General features: G+C 48.3%; 1 protein-coding gene across 5 annotated transcripts in view; it reads right to left on the bottom strand.

Annotated features, from left to right (window-relative positions):
- The window catches only part of DAAM2 (dishevelled associated activator of morphogenesis 2), a 130726-nt gene that overhangs the window by 28985 nt on the left and 78522 nt on the right, over positions 1-23219 (bottom strand). For all 5 annotated transcript variants that reach the window (XM_055405843.2, XM_088831397.1, XM_088831398.1 and 2 more), the window contains exons 3-11: positions 16990-17079; positions 13629-13703; positions 13100-13194; positions 9716-10049; positions 8267-8377; positions 7001-7104; positions 5804-5870; positions 4648-4765; positions 2289-2427 (exon numbers count right to left, since the gene is read on the bottom strand). In XM_055405843.2, coding sequence (XP_055261818.2) covers positions 2289-2427; positions 4648-4765; positions 5804-5870; positions 7001-7104; positions 8267-8377; positions 9716-10049; positions 13100-13194; positions 13629-13703; positions 16990-17079 — 1133 coding nt within the window. The remainder of the gene's footprint in view (positions 1-2288; positions 2428-4647; positions 4766-5803; positions 5871-7000; positions 7105-8266; positions 8378-9715; positions 10050-13099; positions 13195-13628; positions 13704-16989; positions 17080-23219) is intronic.

Here is a 23219-nt window from a genome sequence, read left to right as displayed (position 1 = left end):
GGAAACCTCTTTACCAAGTTACCTGATCAAGCAGGGCCTTTTCCCATTTTTCCTTCCTGCCCCCATGCTTCCTCTGGTGGGGGTTCAGAAAATGGTTAGCTAGAGGAAAGAAGGGGATAGAAGGGACTGGAAGAGAAAGAGAACAGAGAAAGAAGCCAATCATCACACTCACGCTCTCTCTCTCTCTCTCTCACACACACACACACACACACACACTCACTCACTCACTCTTCCCACTGCAGCTTCCAGCTCCAAACCAGGAAGGAAAGAGATTTAAGGCTGAACCAAATCTACAATGCTGATTCACATCTAAGACTAACCTTTCTACTTGCAGATTCAAGACTATATTGTTGGCTGAAAGTGAGCCTAGGACTCTTATTGTCCAAGAAGCAGCAAAAAGGTCACTGCATCTGAGGAGTTGTTAACCTCAGCAGAGGAAAAGCTTCCCCACTAGTGTAAAGAATGAGCAGAAGATAAAAAATAAAGCTATTTTCACTATTTATAATAGCCAAGACATGGAGCAACCTAAATGTCCATCAACAGAGGAACAGATAAAGAAGATATGGTCTATATAGAATATGGAATATTACTCAGCCATAAAAAAAGAAAGAAATAATGCCATTTATAGTAACATGGGCAGACCTAGGGATTATCATACTAAGTGAAGTAAGTCAGGCAGAGAAAGACAAATACCATGTGATATCACTTATATGTGAAATATAAAAAATGATACAAATGAGCTTATAAACAGAAACAGACTCACAGACATAGAAAACAAACTTAAGGATGACAAAGGGGAAAGATGAAGGGAATAAATTAGGTCTTTTGGATTAACATATACACACTGCTGCTGCTGCTAAGTCGCTTCAGTCGTGTCCGACTCTGTGCGATCCCATAGACGGCAGCCCACCAGGCTCCCCTGTCCCTGGGATTCTCCAGGCAAGAACACTGGAGTGGGTTGCCATTGCCTTCTCCAATGCATGAAAGTGAAAAGTGAAAGTGAAGTCGCTTAGTCGTGTCCAACTCTTAGTGACCCCATGGACTGCAGCCTACCAGGCTTCTCCATCCATGGGATTTTCCAGGCAAGAGTACTGGAGTGGGGTGCCATTGCCTTCTCCGATATACACACTGCTATATATAAAATAGGCAGTCAACAAGGATTTACTGTATAGCATAGAGAACTCCACTCAATATTCTTTAACAACCTACATGGGAAACAGATTTGAAAAAGAATAGATAGATATATGTTTACATATAACTGAATCACTTTGCTGCAGCTCTGAAACTAACACAACATTGTAAATCAACTATACTCCAATATAAAATAAAAATTAAATTAAAAGCTTTCCTAATAAAGCTGTCTTTTGATTACTAGTTGTATTCTTCCAGCATACCAGTTAGGATTTTGACTATAACACCCGGCTATTTGTGCAAATGAAAACAGTAGCATGAATAGTTCAAAAAGCATTTTCTACTTGGCTTTGCAATGCAGCACAATAAATCATTGAGAGCCAATGTATCTCCTTAAGGGCAACAGACTCAGACTGATACTGAAAGCAAAAATTTAAAATTAAAACTAAGTGTGTTAACATGAGGCCTGGTTATTAACTGATGCAACTGTAAACTCATTTCTTGGTGTTTCTTTACACCCAGGGTGAGTCAAAGATGATAAGCCAGAGACCTTAGGCTCTGACATCCTTTTCCAATAATTCAATTGTCATGCTCTATTTTCAGTGGTCGGCAGACCATCTCTAAAGGGCCAAAGTAACTATTTTAGGTGTCATATGTGAGGTCTCTGCTGCAGCGTCTTGTGCGTGATTTTAACAACTCTTTTAAAATGTAAAACTATTCTTAGTTCATGGACCACACAAACTGGAGGATGGGGGCTAGCTCACAGCCATAGGTTGCTGACTCTTCCTCCGTGTTACATTACCATCTTCCTCAATCCACTCCACGCAGTGGATCATGGGGAGCGGTAAGCACCCTCTATAAACCTCTACTATCCAATATGGTGGTCACCAGCCACATGTCACGTGGCTACTTGAGTTTAATGAAAACGAAATAAAACGTAAAACTCAGTGGGTCAGGCGCCCAGGAGCCACGTGTAGACAGTGTGCATAGAGACCATTTCTGCTATCTCAGGCAGTTCTGTTGGATGCTCCGGCCCAGGGCCCATCTGGAGCCCTGTCCGGGTTTGCGAGAGGGAGCTGAGATTTTGCTGGTGAGACGCCAAGTAGGAGAGAGATGGGAAGGAAGATGAAGACAGGTGAGGGATGGCCACTGCTCACATGTTGACGATGTTCTTGACATTGAAGTTCTCCAAGGGAGCCAGGTCAGGATCCACGCCCCTCTCGTCCTGGAGGACAATCTGCTGTAGGATGCGGTCCAGGAGCTGCCACTGCTGGAAGTAGCCACCGTTTCTCTTGTCTGCAGGATGACAGACATCCTATCTTGACTGAGCTGCAGAGCCCCCTGGGGCCCTGCCCTAGGGTCACCCCCTGGGGCCAGGCTGGGGAGGCAGGCCCCTCCCCGACCTCAGCAAGCTCCCCGGCTGACAGAGGAGGAAATGTGATTGCTGATAATGAAGGCTCATAAATCCTATCATTTCTTGCTGATCTGCAACTGACCTTTTATGAATGTGTCAACCCTCTAGATATATTTCTCTACTCCCTGAAATGCTTTCTGGCTGCCTTCTTCCCTGTTGGTACCCTGAGCATCCCATGCCTTAGGAATGCAAATTGCTTTTTTTTTTAAACAATTATCTTAGAAAAGCACATTCAAGAAAGTAAATCTGCTCCAAACATTACATGCTGAATAATGAAGTCTCTAGGGAAATTTTTTTAAAAAAAGCAAAGGCTCTAAGATTATCGATGCTATTGTCCTACAGAGAAAGATGAATGGAAAATAATTACAGGTGTGTGCTGAGAGAGGGATCAGAATGGGCTGGAGAAGCAGTCTTGGAATCCAGGCAGATTTCTTGGTGAAGGTGACCCTGAACTGTGAAGGCAAAGGCATTGTGTGGGCTGTGCCTATTTTCACAGGGCCCTACTGCCATCTGCCCTAATTGCAGTCTGGCTGGAGAAGGACTTTCTTTTCATGGGATCGCCACAAGCTCCTCTTCCTGGGTTCTTAATCCAAGTACTGTGTTTCTTCTGACCACCAAGGGGGGGGTCAAGCAGCAAGATCCTGACCTCAAAGGCAGACCATAACGCCTACAAGGAGGAAGGTCATGTCTGCACAGCTCCATTCTGAGGCAGACGAGGGGGACCCATTCACAATGCCCTTGGAGCAGCAAACACTCATGGGAGCAGAAGCCAGAATTCCCAAGCCTTTCACCAAGACCTTCTAGACTGGCTTTTGGAGAACTGGCAGCTTCCGGGTCCAGGCCACTCTCTTCCCCTCACTCCACTGGCGCACGCGTTGCAAGATGATAATGTCTTCCATCTACCTTTCATCCAGGAACACAGGGTAAAGCCTGTGTCCACAGAAGTTGAACGTGATTCATCTAAAGCCCTGACCCCTGGGGACTTCCCTGGTGGTCCAGTGGCTAAGGGTTAAGACTCCATGCTCCCAGTGGGCAGGGGGCGGTTCTGGGTTCAATTCCTGGTCAGGGAACTTGATCCTGCATGCTGCAACTAAGGCCCAGTACAGCCAAATAAGTATTTTTGAAAAAAAAAAAAATCCTCTTAAAAAAATAAAAAAATTAAGTCCTGACCCCAAAGAAACAAAATTCTTTCATATGAAAAGACTGTCTGAGCCTCAGGTTCACCCACTGTAAGGATGCAGATAGTAAAACACATGCCTTAAGCCACTTTGAGGTTTAGAGACACTGTATTAATCTCCCATCACACCCAGCCCTGAGTGGGCAACAATAAATTGTAGTTTTCACCACCGCCTTGATTATCAACACCAACATCAACACCTCTAAAGAGAGTCCATCTGGGTTGACCATTTTGTTGGTCCATGCCAGTTCCCAAATCTGCTATTTTATGAAGAGCTTAAATACCAAATGGTTCTGTTACAACTCATTTCAGATCACACACTGGGCTGGCCACTAGTAACTATGTATAATTTATCTGGTCACTGTACACACCTGGATCTTAAGAGTTTAGCATCTGCTCCTATAGATACAGTCCTTTGGTATTTGTAAAGTGAGGCAGGAACAAGGGTGCTAGGGTGGGAGCCAGCAAGGGTTAGATGGAAGAGTTGATAAAATCTTTAAAAACAAAGCACCGAGTTTGCTTTCACGTCATTGCCACAACCTCCACTCCGCAGCCGCACTGCTCCCGCAAGCACAAAACTTCTTTCTGGAACGCCCCGAGAAGGCCCATCACAGCACTGCCACAAGCTGGCAGTCAGGGCTGTTTGATTTCGCAGGGGTCAAGTTCTGCTTGTTGGTCCAGGATGTTGGCATTGCTTAGGGCTGAATCCTCAGCCCCTGTGCTGGGGACAGTGGAAGTCCTGACTCCAAGGAGGACAGGTAGAGTAGGGGCCTGAGTCCTCCAGTCTGACCTCCTGGGAACTGGGGTACAATTGGGCCAGGAGGGAGACACGGTGAGACACCCCGACCCTGGGAGCTTCTGACACCTTGTCTCAAGATGCCCTGGGCCAAGGGCTCAGACTGGCCAAGGGCGGGGTGTTACTCACAGGGCATCTGTAGGCAGTGGTGCAGGACAGACAGCAGGCAGGGGTAGGCCTCCGTGTGCTTCAGCTTCTTGTGGATCAGCTCAAACATCTGGGAAGCACTCTTGGTGTCAATGTGGACCTGACGGTATGGGGGGCACAGTGAATGGGGAGAGGGGAGGGGAAGGAGCAGGGGAAGAGAATAGAGGGGGGACGACCCTGTGTCCATCCACTGAGCCCAATCCTACAGGAGAGCATTCCCTCCCTGCCTCTGGTCCAGGCTTAAAGAAAGAGACGCGAAGAGAAAACGAGGAGAGAGATGTGCTAATTGTATAAACCAAGGTTCCCCAGCCTTGGTGCCACCAGCATCTTGGACTAGATGATTCTTCATCGGTGGGGGTGAGGGGCTGCCCTGTTCACTGCAAATGATTTAGCAGCATCTTAGCCCTACATCTACCAGATGCAGGGGCATCCTAGTCACATCCGCTGTGACAGCTAAGAACATCTCTAAACATTGTACATGCCCCCAAGGGAAGTAAACTTGCCCCTGGTTGAGAACTACTGATCAAACTAAGGGAGGAAGCAGGGCCCGGCTGACCCCAGGAGCACGTGGCCTAGATCCACAGCCTGGGTGCAAACGCCAGGCCAACTCTGTAGTTGTGTGACAGCAAGAAGCTGCTGGTCCTCTCGAACATTGGGTTTCCTTCTCTTTATATCTGGGGCTCTTTTTAGAATCGAAAAGGATGGTGCTTGGCCAATGAAGCATCAGCCCAAAGTAGGTCTCTATTTAGACAGGGATTTTCTAGCACCATATTAAAGCAGCAGGTGTATGTATTTTCAGGGTTACCAAGGCTCACATGGAAATGATTCTGTTTGCTGAGCAGGATCAGGTTAGCAATGGGGAAAGGTGACTCAGATTACTGGAAGACAGGGAGAAAGTCATCCCAGAGGAGGCATTCAAGGGTAGCTGTGTGTAAGTACTGTCTCTCCTCCCTTTGGGGGTTGCAGTCTCCTCCAGGGGAGATGCTCTTCTGGTTTAAGGCGAGGCCCTGCAGAGCCACTATAGTGCCAGGGCTCCAGAAGTGAGACCCAGCCACGGCGGCACCACCAGGGACCCAGGCCGACACACAGCACAGGAGCCGGGACCCCTGCAGTTGCCCCGCCCTCGCAGGCTCCTCACCATGTCAAACCTCCTGGCCAGCTCCAGGTCATCCTCATTCCGGACCATCTCGAAGAAGTCCAAATGCCTAGACGGGATGGGACAATAGAGGGAGCAGACATCACCACCAGGTCAGCCCTGGGTGAGGGTTACAGCCCCTATAAGCCTCTGAAATGACTAAATCTGAAGGCTTCATGCAAGTGAGGCCAAGGCAAAACCAGAAAGAAGTTAGCTTCCTGTATGTCAACACTGTCGTCCTTTACAGAATCTCATGCCCGTCCTTGGGGAGGCCAGCCCAGGGTCCTATCATCACTCTCAATCAGGCTCTCCCAGGTTGACATTTGGGGCTGGATCATCCCCAACTCTGTGGGGGGAGGTGGACCTGTGAGTTGAAGGACACGTACCAGCATCCCTGACCTCTACCCACCAGATGCCAGCAGCGCCCTCCACTTTGAGTTGTGATGACCAAAAATGTCTCCAGGTGCTGCCAGATGTCCCTGGGGTTGGGGAGGGGGCTGAAATCACCCACAGTCAAGAATCACTGCCCTAGGTTGACTGTCCCCAGTGTTCTCAGACCATGCGAGGTCTCCACTCAAAGCCAATCTGTCATTTTCTACCCCATCCCCTCCTCCACTCCACTGCAAAAGGATCCATCCATCTACCCATCCTCTCTCCTTTAAGACCTAGAGTAATAAAATAGCCTGTGTGAATGGGGTGGACCAGAGGGGCCCACTGGTGATACACAACAGCTTCACTGTGCTCTTTATTCAACAAAGGCCTTAATGGCTTGCACCTTGAGGGGCGTGTCTCTGCTGAGCAGGAGGGCACTGTGGATGTTTGGCATTCCTGGCTCCCTACAACCAATGCAAGTAGTGCTTTCCCCAGCCAGTTTGAAAACCGAAGAACACCCCTACGTTTCCAAACTCCCCCCAGGATTGGTACTGCCACAGCAGAGGACTACTAGGTCCACCTGCCTCTAACATCAGAGATGAGACAGGAGGTTGGCCAGGAGGTCAGGAGGGGACTTAGGTGATGTGGGACAAGGGGTGGGAAAGCCAGCATCCACCTTTCCCCCAGACCCAGAGCTCCTCCTGAATCGATGCTGGGTGTGGCAGGTGGTCTCCCAGGGAACAAAAGCCTCTCTGAGGGTCTCGACCATCCCCCACTGAGGCGCTTTCCCCATAGGTCTGCGGTGGGGATGGGTGGCTTGGGCCTTACTTGTCCAGGATGGCGTTCTCGTGCTGCCGGAGTTTGTCAATCACGGGCTGTATCCCCAGCATCAGGAACTCGTACCGCAGATGCAGACGGAACTCCAGATTATCCTGGGGGTTACCAAGGGGGTACTAGGCTCACCGGCTGGTCTCCATTTCTGCAAGAGTCCCCCAGTGGTCCCCTCACGGCCACTCCAGTTCCACCACATCCCCAGCAGCAAATGCATCGGAACTGCTTCAGGTCCCAGAGCAGCAAGAGGGGTGGGAGGAGACATCCTTTCACCGTGTTGGTCACCCGCTTTGGCTCTCCTGCCTCACTTCCTTTAAGTCCTTCAGCCGCTTCCTCTAAGATTTTGGCCTCAAAGAGCGGTGCTGAAGAGTGATACAGAGCACACGCTTTGAAAGCAGACACCTTGGTTCCAGTCCCTGCTCTGTCACTTACCAGTTTTGTGACTCTGCAGAAGGCTTAGTTTTCTCATCAGTTAAATGGGCATGACATTACTTACCTAACAAGAAAGACATTCATAAAAACTACCTAATGAGATACGGTTAGCAACTAATCAGAACAGATGTCAGGATAAATAGCTGGTACTAACCCAGGTGATGTCAGCATCTTAGGGACAGGTAATTCCCTCAACCTCCCTCACCTAACTCAGGTCATCAGGATGTGATGCAAAAAGAGTATGCTGGTAGAAAATGGGAAAGCAGAGATCATTAAGTAGCCCCTTTTGACCTTCAACAAGCTGACCTTCACCAAGGCATCAGACTGCCTTAGAATTTGGGGAGTTCACCTGCTCTTCAAGTTCATCTTCCATTTTTGCTATTTTTATGGTCTGAGAATCCCATTTCTGACCCCGTTCTGAAGGAAAATCAGAAGTCACACATCCTAACAGAAGATGCTAGAAGGCTATACTGGCCAACTCAGAAATCAGTCCAGAAACAGGTCTTTAGAAAGCTTTAGAAAGAAGGGCCAACGCTTGTCCTCCTCCTATAAACGATCCCCTGCCATCCTAAGCCATCATCAGCCAGACAAGCTTGGGTTTTGACCATGACACACATAATCCATGACGCCACCTATGCAGGAAGCTCCCCAGGAACCCCTCTTTTCTTGGTGTCCAGTGCAGGAGGCAAGACGTGATACAGACAATCTGAAGACACGATGACGGCAGTGGCAGCCACACTAACCCTCTGCCACTTCCACAGGCAGCACTCACACCCTCATCCCAGGTCCAGAAAGTCAGAGCACAGCAGGGACATGGAGAAGAGACCTCACCTCTCCGGCGCCAGCATTGAGGACGGCGTTGATGAAGGACATGATGGCTGTTTTCAGATTCACTTCATCCCGGTATCGGCCCAGACTTCGGTCCAGCTCATTCATCAGGGTCTGGATGGAAAGGCAGAACCAAAAGGAAGGAGGGACCAGGATCCTACAGGTCCAGCCTCACACCTTTGCTCCCACCATTCCAACCACCCAGAATGCTGCATTCATTCTCTCTTCCCGACCTATCCAACTCATCGGGAATGTTCTCTAAGCTCACCTTTTCCAAGAAGCGTCCTTTGCCTCTCCACATTACAGCCCCAGTCCTGCCTTATTCCTCTCCACTCAGCCTTGGGGACTTGCTCTATTTTGCTGGGCGATGCCAAAATGCTGTTTCAGCACTTTACAGCTGTTTACAGCTCATCAGCCCTCCATATCCAAGGGTTCAACCAACCCCACATTAAAAAATAAATATATACATGTATATTTTATATTTCAGAAAGATTCAAAAAGCAAAATTTGAATTTGCTGTGCACTGGCAACTGTTTACATAGAATTTATATTTTATTTCCAGTTATTTACAGAGCATTTACACTATAGTAGGTATTATAAGTAACCCAGAGATGACTTAAAGTATACGGAAGGATGTGCATAGGTTATATGCAAATACTGTACAACTGTAAGAGATTTGAGGATGCACAGATTTTGGTACCCATGAGGGTCCTGGAGGAGGAACCCCAGAGGATAATTGTACCAGAGAGTAACTGTAAACCCCAGAGAGTAACTGTGCTCATTCTCAGCCCCTTAATAGCACGGTCACTACCTTTCATCTCCTTTGTGTATTCTGCAAAGGGTCCAGGGTCACTTTCCAAACAGAGTGGGTGCTTTAAAATGTTTGATGACAGAATAAGCATGTAGTCAATTCTGGTGAACAAACCATAAAGTTTGTGATGACAGGTCACATCTATTGAGACTTACTCTGTACCAAGACATCTTGTCTGTCTCTTTACTGGAGCGGTCAGGGAGAAGAAAAGGCACTAGTATGGCCTGAGCTGCTGGGACTGGTCCCAGTGTCCCCAAAGAAGGCACGGATCCAGGCTTAGGGCCTAACACCTTTTATTTTATCTGGCCACGCCAAGCAGCATGTGGGATCTTACTTCCCCGACTAAGGATTGAACCAGTATCCCTGCAGTGGAAGTGCAGATCTTAACCACTGGACCACCAGGGAAATTCTGAGGCCTAAAATCTTGATTCCAACAGTGGCATTCAATTCAGTAATTCTTGATGGAGCCCCTATCTGAGCCAGGTACTGGGCTCAGAGTTGTGGAGGCACAGAAATGAAGCAGAGCAATGTTCTAGCCTCTAGGAACCCATGGTCTAGTTAAGAGTGCATTATCCCAGCCAAACTCCCCTCTCTTATGGGCCCTCGGGGCTTCTTACATAGGCCCTCCACCAGGCCCTTACCTGGAAGCGTGTCCGCTCGGCCGCGTACACCTGGTAGTGGAGCATGGCCTGCAGCACCTTCTTGTGGCCGCCGGGCACCAGGCACACGGCGCCCAGGATCTCCAGCACAGCCACCTTGGTCTTGCTGTTCTCCGTGCGCAGGCTCTGGGCGATGGTGCTGATGGCCTCGGGCTGCGCCAGCACGTGCGCCCGCCCCTGGGAGTTGTTCATCAGCGCCTTGATGCAGCCAATGAGGGAGGTGTGGATGCGGCTCTCACAGGTGGCATGGTCCATGCTCCGGAGGAAGTTCAGCAGACAGGTCAAGCCCTCCAACTCGATGAAGCGGGTCACAAACCTGACCAGACCAGAGCCGTCAGCCAAACAGGTATCCTGCATTTGCATATTATTCCATCTGCAATTTGCAAATAGCTACCCCTTATCTAGGGACCACTGTGTCCCACCCACAGAAGCCACTTGGTTCATTTATAAAGTTTATCTAAAGCACTAATCCTTCCGTGGCTGCTATATGGTCAACTTATTAGGGATTCCCTGATGGCTCAGATAGTAAAGAATCTACCTGCAATGCAGGAGACTTGGGTTCGATTCCTGGGTAGGGAAGATCTGTTGGAGAAGGAAATGGCAACCCACTCCAGTATTCTTGCCTGGAGAATCCCATGGACAGAAGAGCCTGGCAGGTTACAGTCCACAGGGTTGCAAAGAGTCGGACATGACTGAGCGACTAACATTTTCATTTTCAAAGCACTGAAGAGCTTATGCTTTAGAACTGTGGTGCTGTTGAAGACTTAAAGAGCCCCTTGGACTGCAAGGAGCTCAAACCGGCCAATTCCAAAGGAAATCAATCCTGAATATTCATTAGAAAAAATGATGCTGAAGCTCCAATACTTTGGCCACCTGATGTGAAGAGCCAGCTCTTTGGAAAAGACTCTGATGCTGGGAAGGATTGAGGGCAGGAGGAGAAGGGGTGACAGAGGATGAGATGGTTGGACACAAGTTTGAGCAAACTCTGGGAGATCGTGAAGGACAGGGAAGCCTGGTGTGCTGCAGTCCATGAGGTCGCAAAGAGTTGGACATCACTTGACAACTGAACAACAAACAACAAAGCTCTGAAATCCTTCCCACCTCACAAGGGACTCACATCTTGCTTGCATTTTAAATACTGTGCATTTATACACCACTAACTGACAATGACGCAACTACGAAGGTATATATGTGAAAGGGACGATTATGATAATTATTAGGGTAACTATCATGGCTGTTAAACCTGAAGACTCATCACCAGTGAGGATGGGGATGAAGAGAATTACAAGCAGACAACAGGAAGACTTCCAGAGAGGGGAGCCATGAGAGCCACTGCATCAAGGGATCAAGGCTGGGGAAGGCACTCTTTAAGGGAGCCCTAGGAAAACATCTGAGTTAGCTTAAATGTTACCAAAAAACATTAAAAACCATTTAGTGCATGAGTTCTTAACCTGGAATATGTGTTCCCCTAAGGGGTCTATGGCTAATGAACTTCCATGGGAAACAAAAATATCCCCTTTTTTGGGTAATCTCTACTTTGAATTTAGCATTTCTCTCAATGATGAATGTAAGCAATGGAATATAGTGGCATTAGCATAATTTCTGACTTTCTCACCCAAAGAAATCACAGCTATTTTCATCTCAAATTGCAGCTGTTACAGATATCTCAAAATATCATTTCCACTCATCAGCACTTCAAAGTTATGGTGGCTGTTAGTTCTTTTTACTTAAGACATAAAGCAGTACATTTACTGCTATCTCACAAATGTTTAAAATTTGGCGGCTGTATTTCAATTTAATTGGTTCATTTTTAAACCTTATCTATTTCTATTTATTTATTTAAAAACATCATTCTAATAAGCAGTCAATAGGTTTCATCTGGGTACCAAAGTCACCCATGGCACACATGCACACGTGTGCATGCATACACACACGCGCACACACACACAAAGACTTAAAACCCTTGATTTAGTAGAAGAATAATTAATGATCTGAGGACATGCCATAAATGAAGCTGAGGGAAGCACTCTATATAATGAATACATTTGATTCCAAGGGCATCTGTGAGTATTTCTACAAGATTATATAAATATACTTAGAAAAACAGAATGCATTCTTAAGTTGTTAAAAATAAGTATCATTGACTTTTTTCTATTATGCACTCTTATGTATCCCACAAAATTTCCACCATGACTATGTGTGACATTTGTAATCAGAATTTGATTAAGAGAAAGAAAAATAGATAGAAGTGGGAGATGAACTGGGCAACATCCCCTCAACCCTTCTGCTTCCTGACTTTCTCAACCTTCCTGTATCCCCTTTCTGAGTCAGACCCCCACCCCATCTGAGCAACAAGCAGGGGTTAGGGAGCCCCTGTTCTCCTTAAGGCTCCGCTCCCAGGCTGCTGGGGCAGAAAGGTCAGCCCAGACCACACACACACACACACACAGGCAGACTCGTGTGTTGGTAACAACTGGCGCTCTGGAGAAAGAAAAAGGCCTGACTGTGCTGTTTGCCAATTTCCATGGTATAAATACTCGCAGCACAGCTGACTTCAGGCTAGTCATGTGATGTCACTGAACATGGAGCGGGAAGACATGTACCGGTCACGTGTTCCCGCCAGGCACACTCACGGGTGCAGCTTCAGTTAGCACACACGACAGTGTGGAGTGAAATGTCGTCAAACCATTAGGTAGGTAAGGAGCGATAAGTTTCACGTTCTTAATTACCTTTGGTTTTTATATCATTTTTTAAAGCATGAGTTGATATAATTTACATTTTAATCATAGTTTTAACAAGCAGCTTGCAAAACTGCTGAAAATTTAACAGTTGCCTCCCCTAAGTCGGAATGAGCCAGTTGCCAGATGCGAGAGGAGCCGGTGGCTCTCGTGGGTCCTTTCACAACGTGGCCTGGGACGCAGGCAGAGGCTCTTTTCAGCCCTGGAGACCTCCACCACCCGCTGGCTTGCCTGCTCCCGCGCTCGATGGAGAGAGCGCGTCTGGAGACAGCACATCGCCCTCTAGTGGCCAGAGTATTTCTCACCCACCCTCACCTCCCTGGCGCTCCTGCCTTCTCAGAGCTCTTGAGCGCCTTGCCGTAGGCCCGCCTCTGGACCGGAGGTTCATCCCATCTTGCTGTGTTCATCTCCCCTCCCCAACATGCTCATCGTCTGGAAGCATCCCAGCTCCTCAGAGAGGGGGCAGTGGGAGCCCAGATGGAAAGAGGGTACAGTAAGCCCGAGGGGACGCTGAGAGTGGAGTCGGCCAAGGGGCCTGGGGCGGGAGCAGAGCTGTGTGTGAAGCTTCCAGAAGCTGAGGGGCCCGCTGCGGGAGGGGCACGAGAGGAAGCGAGGCGAGGGCCATCACCTCATAGGCTGCGTCCGGAGGGCAGTCTTCAGGTCTTCCACGACTTGGTTCCTCAGCTCCGTCTCCTCCTCATCAAACGCGTACAGACTCTGCATCTGAGGTCAGAGAAGGCGGCAGAGGTCGCGCTGGGTTGCCTGTCCCCCAGCTCCCTGCACCCCCAGCCTGCCTGTGAACCAGGGGCCACCCTCGCCTCAGCAGGGGTGAGGCCCCAGCAAATGGTTTACTGAGACAAGAGCGTCAGGCTCTGAGAAGACCCAGGTTCCTGTCCCGGGCTTCACTTTCCTCATCTGTAAAATGGGGAGAATGATTAGCCTGTTTCTCAAGCCTGGGCGAGATACACATCATTAATCACTGTTTCAATGGTTTGGGGACTCTATAAAGTCACACAGGGGAGGGAGGGGTCATGATACAATCTTGGGAATAACTGGAAAGCTGCTGATCCCCAGATGTGGGCTGCAGGGGAACATGAGGGCCACTCTCCCCAGAGCCTTTCCAGGTGGGACCGGAGCAGGGCAGGCGCGAGGCTCACCGCGGCCATGGAGTTGATGCGGTCGATGTAGTAGTCAGGCCAGCTGGTTGCCAGCTTGTTGGGGTCCTCCTGCTCCTAGAACAAGAGGAAGGGTTGTATGGACCACCCGGCAAGACAGGCCCACGGTCTGGAGTCCTGAGCTTCATTCCAGGTCAGCATTCAGGTTCATCTCCCAGCCCCGCCTAGACACGGTGACTTTGAAGGAGTCACAGAAGCTCCCTCGGCTTCTACTTTTTCCTCAGCAAGACACAGATCACGAACATTCGAACCTCAGGACCGGATAATGACATGGGCAGAAACCATGCAGCTATACACGCTTTCAATGAACAATATATATGGTTAAAAATAAATTATTTTTTTCCCCTGTCATACTTGTTCTGACTCCATTTAATGAAATATGACTTTAAGTCTGTTGAATCGAATGAAAATGTGCACTTGTACTTTGTACATCTTTTTCAAACTTCATTTTTTCTGATATCATTCTCACTATATTTTATAAAATAGTATCGGTCTATGACAGTCTGGACCTTTAAAAAACTTGGTCTTTCGGAGTTTTGAAAAATATCGATTGATATTAAGCATTTGGTGTAGTGCCTGGCACAGAGTAGGTGCTCAATAAATTGTAACTTTAAAAAAGGAGAGAGACACCCCGCCCCCCAAGGTCCTGGGTTTTGGAAAGGGGATGGGGGATGGGGTCTGTGCAGCTGGAAGGCAGAGCCCTGATCAGACCCAGCCCTCAGGTCCCAAGAGAAAGTCTCAACTCGTCCCCAGGGGTGGGCAGGAATAATGGGAATTGGACAAGCATTGACGCTGATTGAAAATTCAGGCCCCTCCTCCGGCCAGTGGGTCTGTTCTTCACGCACCCTCCTCCTTCCTGTCTCTGTCCCTTTTGGATGCTCCCCTTTATTGGTTTTCCACCAAATTCCTGCTTTCAAATTAGCATGAAACATTTACCTCCTCAAGAACCTTCCTGATGAACCACCTGCCTGCCAGCCAGCCTGGACTTTGCCCTGCATCTTTCAGTCCCATCCACTTGGGTTTCATGATTTTGTTTCTTAAAATCCAAGATTTTAAATTTATTAAAATTTTAGATCAGTGAGAAACCTGCTTTGATTGGGTCTTTGTGACTTCACCTGGCTGTATGCCTAAAGCCACGAGGCTCCCATAACTGAAGCCCCCAAATTCTAGCTGCTGCCTTACAGAGGGGATCACAGCACATAAACAAATGTATCGTGAAACACACAGTTTCCTGCCTTCACTGGCTTCCCTTTTAGCCACTCCATGTGCATTTAATGAGCACCGACCCCATGCCAATCACTGCTATGAGCCCTGAAAGTAATGAACAAAAAGCCATCCATGTAATAGCCTAATACCAGAGACAGGATGACCAGTGCTCTGTGGTAGGACTGTCCATTGTGGGCCCTGGAAACCGAGGTGGGGGTCATCTAACACAGAAGGCTAATGGGGAAGATGGGGTGGAGGTCTGAGATGGGGTGGGGGTCTGAGAGGACTGAGCCAAGTTATTCAAGATTACTGAGGCTATGACAAGGGGAGAGTGTTACAGGCAGACGAAGTGCCCTGTGGAAAGATGGGGACTGGGAAAGTGTATTGGGAGATGACACAGTCTGGTCTGGAAGGTGGTGAGAGGCATCCTTACATTTTAGTGCATTTTTATTTTAGCTGCATAAGGAATCAACGTCAGGGACCCCCATCATAAATCGATTTGGAAAGTGGGGAGAGAAGATGAATTAGTCCTGAAATTCATTGTCTCCTCCTTTCCTTCTTTATTTCTATAGTGTGAGTTTTTTAAAGATCTGCTTTCCTCATCGGAGAAGGCAATGGCAAGCCACTCCAGTACTCTTGCCTAGAAAATCCCATGGATGGAGGAGCCTGGTAGGCTGCAGTCCGTGGGGTCGCTAGGGGTCGGACACGACTGAGCGACTTCACTTTCACTTTTCACTTTCACACATTGGAGAAGGAAATGGCAACCCACTCCAGTGATCTTGCCTGGAGAATCCCAGGGATGGGGGACCCTGGTGGGCTTCTATCTATGGGGTCACACAGAGTCGGACACGACTGAAGTGACACAGCAGCAGCAGCAGCAGCTTTCCTCATAATGAGACTCCTGGACACAGAGCATGGTATTCTGCAGCTGCTTAATAAATGCATTGAGTGTACTAGACGGTGGCTCGCAGTGCCTGCAGGTTCTCAGCAGGCCGGCATTCCAGCATCAGTGCAGCCACCTATCATGCTGTCTGGTGACTCTGGGTGAGGCCATCACCCCTCCAGGCCTTCCTTGCGTCCTTTGTAGAATAAAAAGCTGGGCTGGGTTGCTCCTCAGTTCCTTCCAATTCTAGAAGAGTGACCAACTTTATCAGCTCGGTCTGGCCCAGTATGGAGCCTGGGATGAAACAAATATCCTGAGCAAGAAAACTAAGAGAAGGGCCAAAATGGGCTTCAGGGAGCATGAAGGAGAAGCAGTCCCGCAGTGCCCCAGACGTGCCCATCTTCTCCCGGGAGGGAGACTTCTAAGCCTTTGGGTGCTGGAATAACAGGTCCCAACTCCCAAACACCTGTATGTTGAAGTGAAGGGATGAAGCTGCAAGCCTGGGAGAGGAGAGGGTGGAGGGATGGGGAGGAAAGTGCGCCAAGGAAAGAAACAGAGTGAAAGAAATAGACAGGCTGAAACACTGGGTTGGCCAAAAAGTTTGCTTGAGTTTTTCTATAAGATGTTATGGAAAAACCAGAATGAACCTTATGGCCAACCCAACAGAAAGGAGGCAAGAGAGACTCAGAAAGAGGTGAGGTGAGAGAGGTAGGGAGAGGGAGGAAGGGAGAAGAAAGCACAGCACTGAGAAAGTGGAGGGGAGAGAGAAAACCCAACTCAGTCCTGGCTGCACCCCGACACACCCTGCTAGGGAGGACCGCAGTCAGGAGACGGCCGCCATTTAATGAAGCGGGACGGGGAGCAGAGACTGATGTGTGTCCCTGACCTGCGTGCTGCCCTGCGACAGGGACACAGCCTGGGACACAGCCCAGGCTAAAGATCCAGCAGAGACCATTCACTTCCCCCAAACCAGTCCTTTCAACAGAGCTGCCCTCAGGTACCGCCCAGGGTGGCACGCCCTCCCCGCGTGCACACAGGCTCGGAAAGGGAATCTGGACGCGTCATCTTGCATCTCCCTGGCCCGGCACCCCTCCTGGAACCCAGAACAGAATCCTAACCCTCTGCGTGTAAGCTCCATGAGAGCAGGGATTGCCTTTGTCCTGATTCATTCAGGACATGAATGAGCGAGCGTGGAAGCAAGGGCTGCCCGTGCTGTGGACCCCGCGGGGCAGGGAAAGGGGTCAGAGAGGGTACCTTCTTCTTGCTGCAGTAGATCTGCCATTTCTTCTCAGGGGGCAGTGCAAATACAGCCTCCCGGTTTTTGTCAGTGAGATCCAATTCATCCTGCAGAGACACAAAAACACGTCTGAAACCCAGAGATAGTTGATCTTATGATATTCAGCCTATAGGAAATCACAGTTTCCTCAAATTCCTCAGCCTGCTGTCTTCCTTCAAAGAGCATCAAAGATATGATAGGGCAACTCTTTCTCTTGAAGCACATAGCCATCCTCCCACCCCTTGCATCAAGCCCTCAAGCTTCTATCCAGGCTTCCTTAACTTCCTGTCCCCGCCCCTGGCTCCTCCCCCTCCAGGGCCCTGTTCCCGCCCATCTCCTGCATTGCTTTGCTAGCTCCTAGTCCTCTTGTCCTTAGGCTGGTCAACACCATAAATCAAGGCTTGACAAAGAAAGAAATCAGTCCACCAATCCAGTCTTATTATTAATTCATTATTTGGTTGGCCGCATCTCTTAGTTGCGGTACCTGGGATTTTCCTTGCATCATGCGAGATCTTTCCTTGCAGCAGCATGCACTGTCTAGTTGTGGCACGGGGGCTCCAGAGTGCATGGGGCTCAGGAGTTGCCGTGCGCAGGTTTTAGCTGCCATGCAGCATGTGGGATCTTAGTTCCCCAAGCGGGGATCAAACCTGCATCCCCTGTGTTGCAAAGTAGATTCTTAACCACTGGACCACCAGGGACGTCCCCTGATCCACTTCCCTCTTGGCCCCCCATCCTTCAAGTTTCTGCCCCTTTAAGTGTGTCCCCCAGAAAGTCTCTGGCTCCCCAACCCCAGCACTGGCCCCAGCATGGTTGAGGAGACCTGGTAAAGATGAAGAGCTGGGCGAATCATCTAACTCAACTAACTCATCAACTCTCCTAACTCATCTAACTCGGCCTCCTGCTAAGGAGGGCACCTTGTGCCATGGGAGGTGTTGGTCTGCGTCCCATGGAGGTGTGCCCGACAGAGACAGCCCTCCAGCTGTACCGCCACCCCGACCATGCTGTGCACACACAAGCCTGGGCTCCAGCGGTGAACCCACACTTCCCTGGGAGCCGAACTGGGAAGTTTCTGACATCATCAAGTTTCGGGTAACTCTATAGGTAGTTTGGAATGACTTTTTTGGGTATAGCTGTGCTGAATGGTGCCTAAAAGGCTCTCTTACTGAAAAGTCTTCTCCTGTGATTCGTGAGCTTTGCCAGGACTCAACAAAATAAATAAATAAAAGTTAATGGGCCATGGAAACATAATGGGCCTTTCAACATGATTCTTGAAAGATTTTTTTTTTAATAAAAGCAAAACTTACATTAAGACCAAAAAAAGGATCATATTACTAATCTTTGTATTTTCTCAAATGATAGTGAAAGTAATATCTAAGAAAGTACAAGAGTCTTAAGTATATCTATACCTGTATTCAATGAGAACCTTTTAGACTTTCCTTCACAGAGATCTGACCTGTCCAATAGAAATATGAGCCATGTTTTTAAAAAATTTTTCCAGTCACATTAAAAAATTAAGAAGGAATAGTTGAACTTAATTTTAATAATGTGTGATAAGTCACGTTGACTCTTTGTGACCCCATGGACCGTAGCCCACCAGGCTCCTCTGTCCATGGGATTCTCCAGGCAAGAATACTGGAGTGGGTTGCCATGCCCTCCTCCAGGGGATCTTCCCAACCCAGGGATCAAACCCATGTCTCTTGCATCTCCTCACTGGCAGGCAGGTTCTTTGCCACTAGCATCACCTGGGTACCTTGTGTTTAACCCAAAGTATCTAAAATAGTCATTTTAACATGTAATCAATGTAAAAGAAAAAGATCAATGAGCTATTTTACATTCTACCTTTTCAAACAAAGGTATCATAATCTGCTGTGGATTTCCCATCTTGGTTCAGACCAGCCATGTTTCAAGTGTCACCAGCCCCATGTGACCGGCGGCTGCCATCATGAGTGGCACCTCCAAAGACAACTTGAATCTCTGCCCACCAGCTCACCTGCTTTTTGAACTAAAGACTCCTGTAGAGTCTTTAGTTCTTCCCTGGAACCACTCTACATATCCCAGGAATGCTCCCAGACCCTGCTCGAGGTTTCTGAAGCATTTCCTTTTTGTGGTCAGAATCAGAAACTAAAGAAAGAGTTCCGCGCACCTGGCACTGCCTAGCACACACTGCATCCTCTTCTGCCTTTGCTAATGCAGTTAGTTCTGCCCAGCCGGCACTCCTGGCCTGCCCACCCCATGGTCTAATTCCCAAGCTCAGAGTTGGCATCCTCCGGCAAGCCTTCTACAGCTTTTCCCAGGTAGGAACACCCCTCCCCACCTGAATCCAGAGCTGTTACGTTCAACTTTGTATTCTGGTTATTTAGACACTTGTCTTTTCTCACCAGTGGTCTCTGCCACTAAATCAAATGGCATTTCTTGGTAATTTGTTTGGTTCAGCCCTGGTAACCTATGCTCTGTGGACCATCCACTTCTTCTTGAGTCTCTCTCCTTGTTTCTTGGACAATCGTACCCTTGGGCCGTCCCTCCTGCTTTGCGCTATGCTCCTCTTGGGACCCCTGACTCCCTCTCTCCTATCTCTCCTCTCTCCTATCACCCAGCATTGAAGTCCCTCAGGGCACCATCCTGGGTCTTCTCCCCTCCCTTTATGCTTCCTCTGGTGAATCCTTCGCAAGTCATTCCCAAGGACTCAGTGACAATCCTAAACCCTCTCAAACCTGTACCCCCAGCCCCCCAGTGTCCTGAGCGCCCAGTCCTGGCACCCAACTGCCTTTGCATCGATCAACTTGATGACCCTCAGGTACCTCATACACTCATGTAAGTGTGACAGTGTGCCAGGTACTAGTCTCAGTTTTTAAAGTTTATTCATTACATTTGCAACAACCCATTTTACAGATGAGGAAACTGATGCACAGCAAACACATGCAAACTGAGTTCATCATCGCAGTCCCCTCAGCCTGGGTCTCCTTGGCACATCCTGTCCTGTTGAGGGTCTCACCATCCACCCAGTCCGGCTTGTAAGAAACCTGGTATTCCCTGACTCCTACTCACTCATTAGTCCCAACAAGTCCTATTACACTTCCTTCTCAGTGGCTCCTTAATCTGTCCACTTTTCCCCCATTTCCACGGCTAACACTTTAGTCCAAGCCACCATCCTCCCCAGCTTGGGTTTGCACCAAGAGCCCCCAGATGGTCCACACAGTGCCTTTGGAGCCCATAAGGACCACTTTTTCCTACTTGAGACTCTCACATCTGCTGCTGCTTCTGGCAGGGACTCCATGGCATTATTCTGCACCTCCATTCACGTACCTGACCATCACTCTGCTTTAAGATCTGTCACTGCTTCAGGGGACCCATCAGGACCCTGAATCTAGAATAAGGCTCTCTGCTAGACACTCCCACAGACCGTGCTCCCCCCAACATTCCTCTCAAGACACTCTCCACACTTGCCATGACTGTTCAAGACCCGCCTTCTCGTTAGAATTCATATTCCTGGGGGGAGGGGCTGCACCTGTGGGTCCATCACTAAATCCCTGGCAGCCCACAGAGCCCAGCACACGTCAGTCTCTCAAATATTTTTCATTTGTTTGATCAATACCTCATGCTAGCTTGCAGACGAGACAAGTCTGACTCATCCTTGTTTTTTGCCAAAGTACCTAGTAAGAAACCCTGCCACTTAACATGCTCAATAAATATTTGGAGACTAAAAGGGCCAAAGGAAGGAACACTGCTTGCCATGTCCTTCTTTCAAAACTCGTGCACTCTTCTCAAGAAGATGCCCCTGACTGGGATAATGTAAGAAATATACTGGGTTGACCAAAAAGTTTGTTTGGGTTCTTCCGTAACATGCTATGGAAAAATCTGAACTAACTTTATGGCCAACCCAGCATTTATTTTTTTAAAAAAATCTGTTTTGGTTTTTTGTGCCATCATGCTTTATTTTTTTTAACTTTTCATTTTGTATTGGGGTACAGTCAATTAACAAACAATGTCATGATACTTTCAGATGAACAGCAAAGGGATTCAGCCATACACATATATATATCTACCTTCCCCCAAACTCCCATCAGGCTGCCACATAACACTGAGCAGAGTTCCCTGTGCTGTACAGGAGGTCATTGTTGGTTCTCCATTTTAAATATAGCAGTGTCAACCTAATATTTCTGATCTTCGTTCCCGGTTCCTATCTTAGAGCTCCTAAATCCCTCGGAATTTCATGAATGATAGAACTGACAGGAATATCTTTTGTTCTTGACATAGAGCTCCTAAACCCCTTGGAATTTCCTGGGTGATAGGAGTCCCTTTTCTCCTACTGCAGTGACTCTTGGTGGATCCTAGAGAGCTTCAGAGTGGGGGCTGGTCACCAGAAGGATCAGGCCTTGATTAGAAGCCTTGAACTTTCAGCCCTACTCCCCAGACTCTGAGGAGAGAAGGGCTTTCATTTCAGTTCAGTTCAGTCGCTCAGTCGAGCCCAACTCTTTGCGACCCCATGAATCACAGCACACCAGGCCTCCCTGTCCAGAGAAGGGCTTCAGATGGAGCTAAAAATCTATCGTGCCATTACAAATGAACTTATTTACAAAAGAGACTCAGAGAACGAACTTATGGATACTAGTGGGGAAGGGTGGGAGAAAGGGATAGTTAGGGAGTTTGGGATGGACATGTACACACCGCTGTATTTAAAGTGGACAAGCAACAAGGTCCTGCTGTACAGCACAGGGAACTCTGCTCAGTGTTATGTGGCAGCCTGGATGGGACAGGAGTCTGGGGGAGAGTGGATGCAAGGATGTGTGTGGCTGAGTCACTCCGCTGTGCACCTGAAACTACAGCATTGTTAATCAGCTGTAGGGAGCAGCAGGAGCAGTATGTCAGTATCCGACTCTCTGCAACCCCCTGGACTGTAGCCTGCCAGGCTCCTCTGTCTATGGAAAAGCAGGCAAGATACTGAAGTGGGTTGCCATTCCCTTCTCCAGGGGAACTTCCTAACCCAGGGTTTCCTGTATTGCAGGCAGATTTTTTACTGTTTGAGTCATCAATTCAGTTCAGTTGCTCAGTCGTGTCAGACTCTTTGCAACCCTATGGACTGCAGCCTGCCAGGCTTCCCTGTCCATCACCAACTCCTGAAGCTTGCTCAAACTCATGTCCATCGAGTCGGTGATGCCATCCAATCATCTCATCCTCTGTCGTCCCCTTCTCCTCCTGCCTTCAATCTTTCCCAGCATCACGGTCTTTTCCAAGGAGTCAATTCTTCACATCGGGTGGCCAAAGTATTAGAGTTCCAGTTTCAGCATCAGTCCTTCCAATGAATATTCAGGACTGATCTCCTTTAGGATGGACTGGTTGGATTTCCTTGCAGTCCAAGGGACTCTCAAGAGTCTTCTCCAGCACCGCAGTTCAAAAGCATCAATTCTTTGGCACTCAGTCTCCTTTACGGTCCAACTCTCACATCCATACATGACCACTGGAAAAACCATAGCTTTGACTACACAGACCTTTATCGGCAAAGTAATGTCTCTGCTTTTTAATATGCTGTCTAGGTTTGTCATAGCTTTTCTTCCAAGGTCAGCAAGGAAGCCCCATAATCAGCTATACTACAATATAAAATAAAAAGTGGAAAAAAAAATCTATCTTGCTGAAACCACTACAAAAGCCCCCAAAATGTCAAGGCTCAGAGAGCTTCTGGGTGGGTACATGCATCCATGTGATGGGAGGGTGGGACACCCCGAATCCCACAGGGACAGATATTCCTGGGGTCAGGGCAGGAACCTTACCCTTCTGGGCTTTATGCTCCATACGCCTTCCTCTGGCTGTTCACTTGTGTTCTTTTTCATCTCCTTTATACTAAACTGGTAACAGTACAGAAAGTGTTTCCTGAGTTCTGTGAGCAGTTCCAGCAAATTACCAAACTTGCAGAGGAAATCATGGGGACTCCTGGTTTGTAGCCATGCTGGACAGAAGCATAGGAAACCTGGGACCCACCACTTCTGATGGGTGTGTGAAGTAAGGGGCAGTCTTGTGGATCTGAGCCCTTAACCTGTGGGCTCTGTGCTAACTCTGGGCAGTAAGTGTCAGAATGGAGTTGCATTGCAGGACATCCTGTTGGTGTCCATAGAAAACTGGAGAACTGCTTAATGTGGAAAACAGTATTAGCAGTATTTGAGTGAAAAATTGATCTTAGCAGGACTGACAAACATGGATCAGGCTCCAAATATTA

The sequence above is a fragment of the Moschus berezovskii genome, chromosome 23 (genome assembly GCF_049115385.1).
Source record: "Moschus berezovskii isolate FMDL1 chromosome 23, NW_MosBer_1.0, whole genome shotgun sequence".
In the NCBI taxonomy this organism is placed as follows: domain Eukaryota; kingdom Metazoa; phylum Chordata; class Mammalia; order Artiodactyla; family Moschidae; genus Moschus; species Moschus berezovskii.
This window is presented reverse-complemented; position numbering and strand designations above follow the sequence as displayed.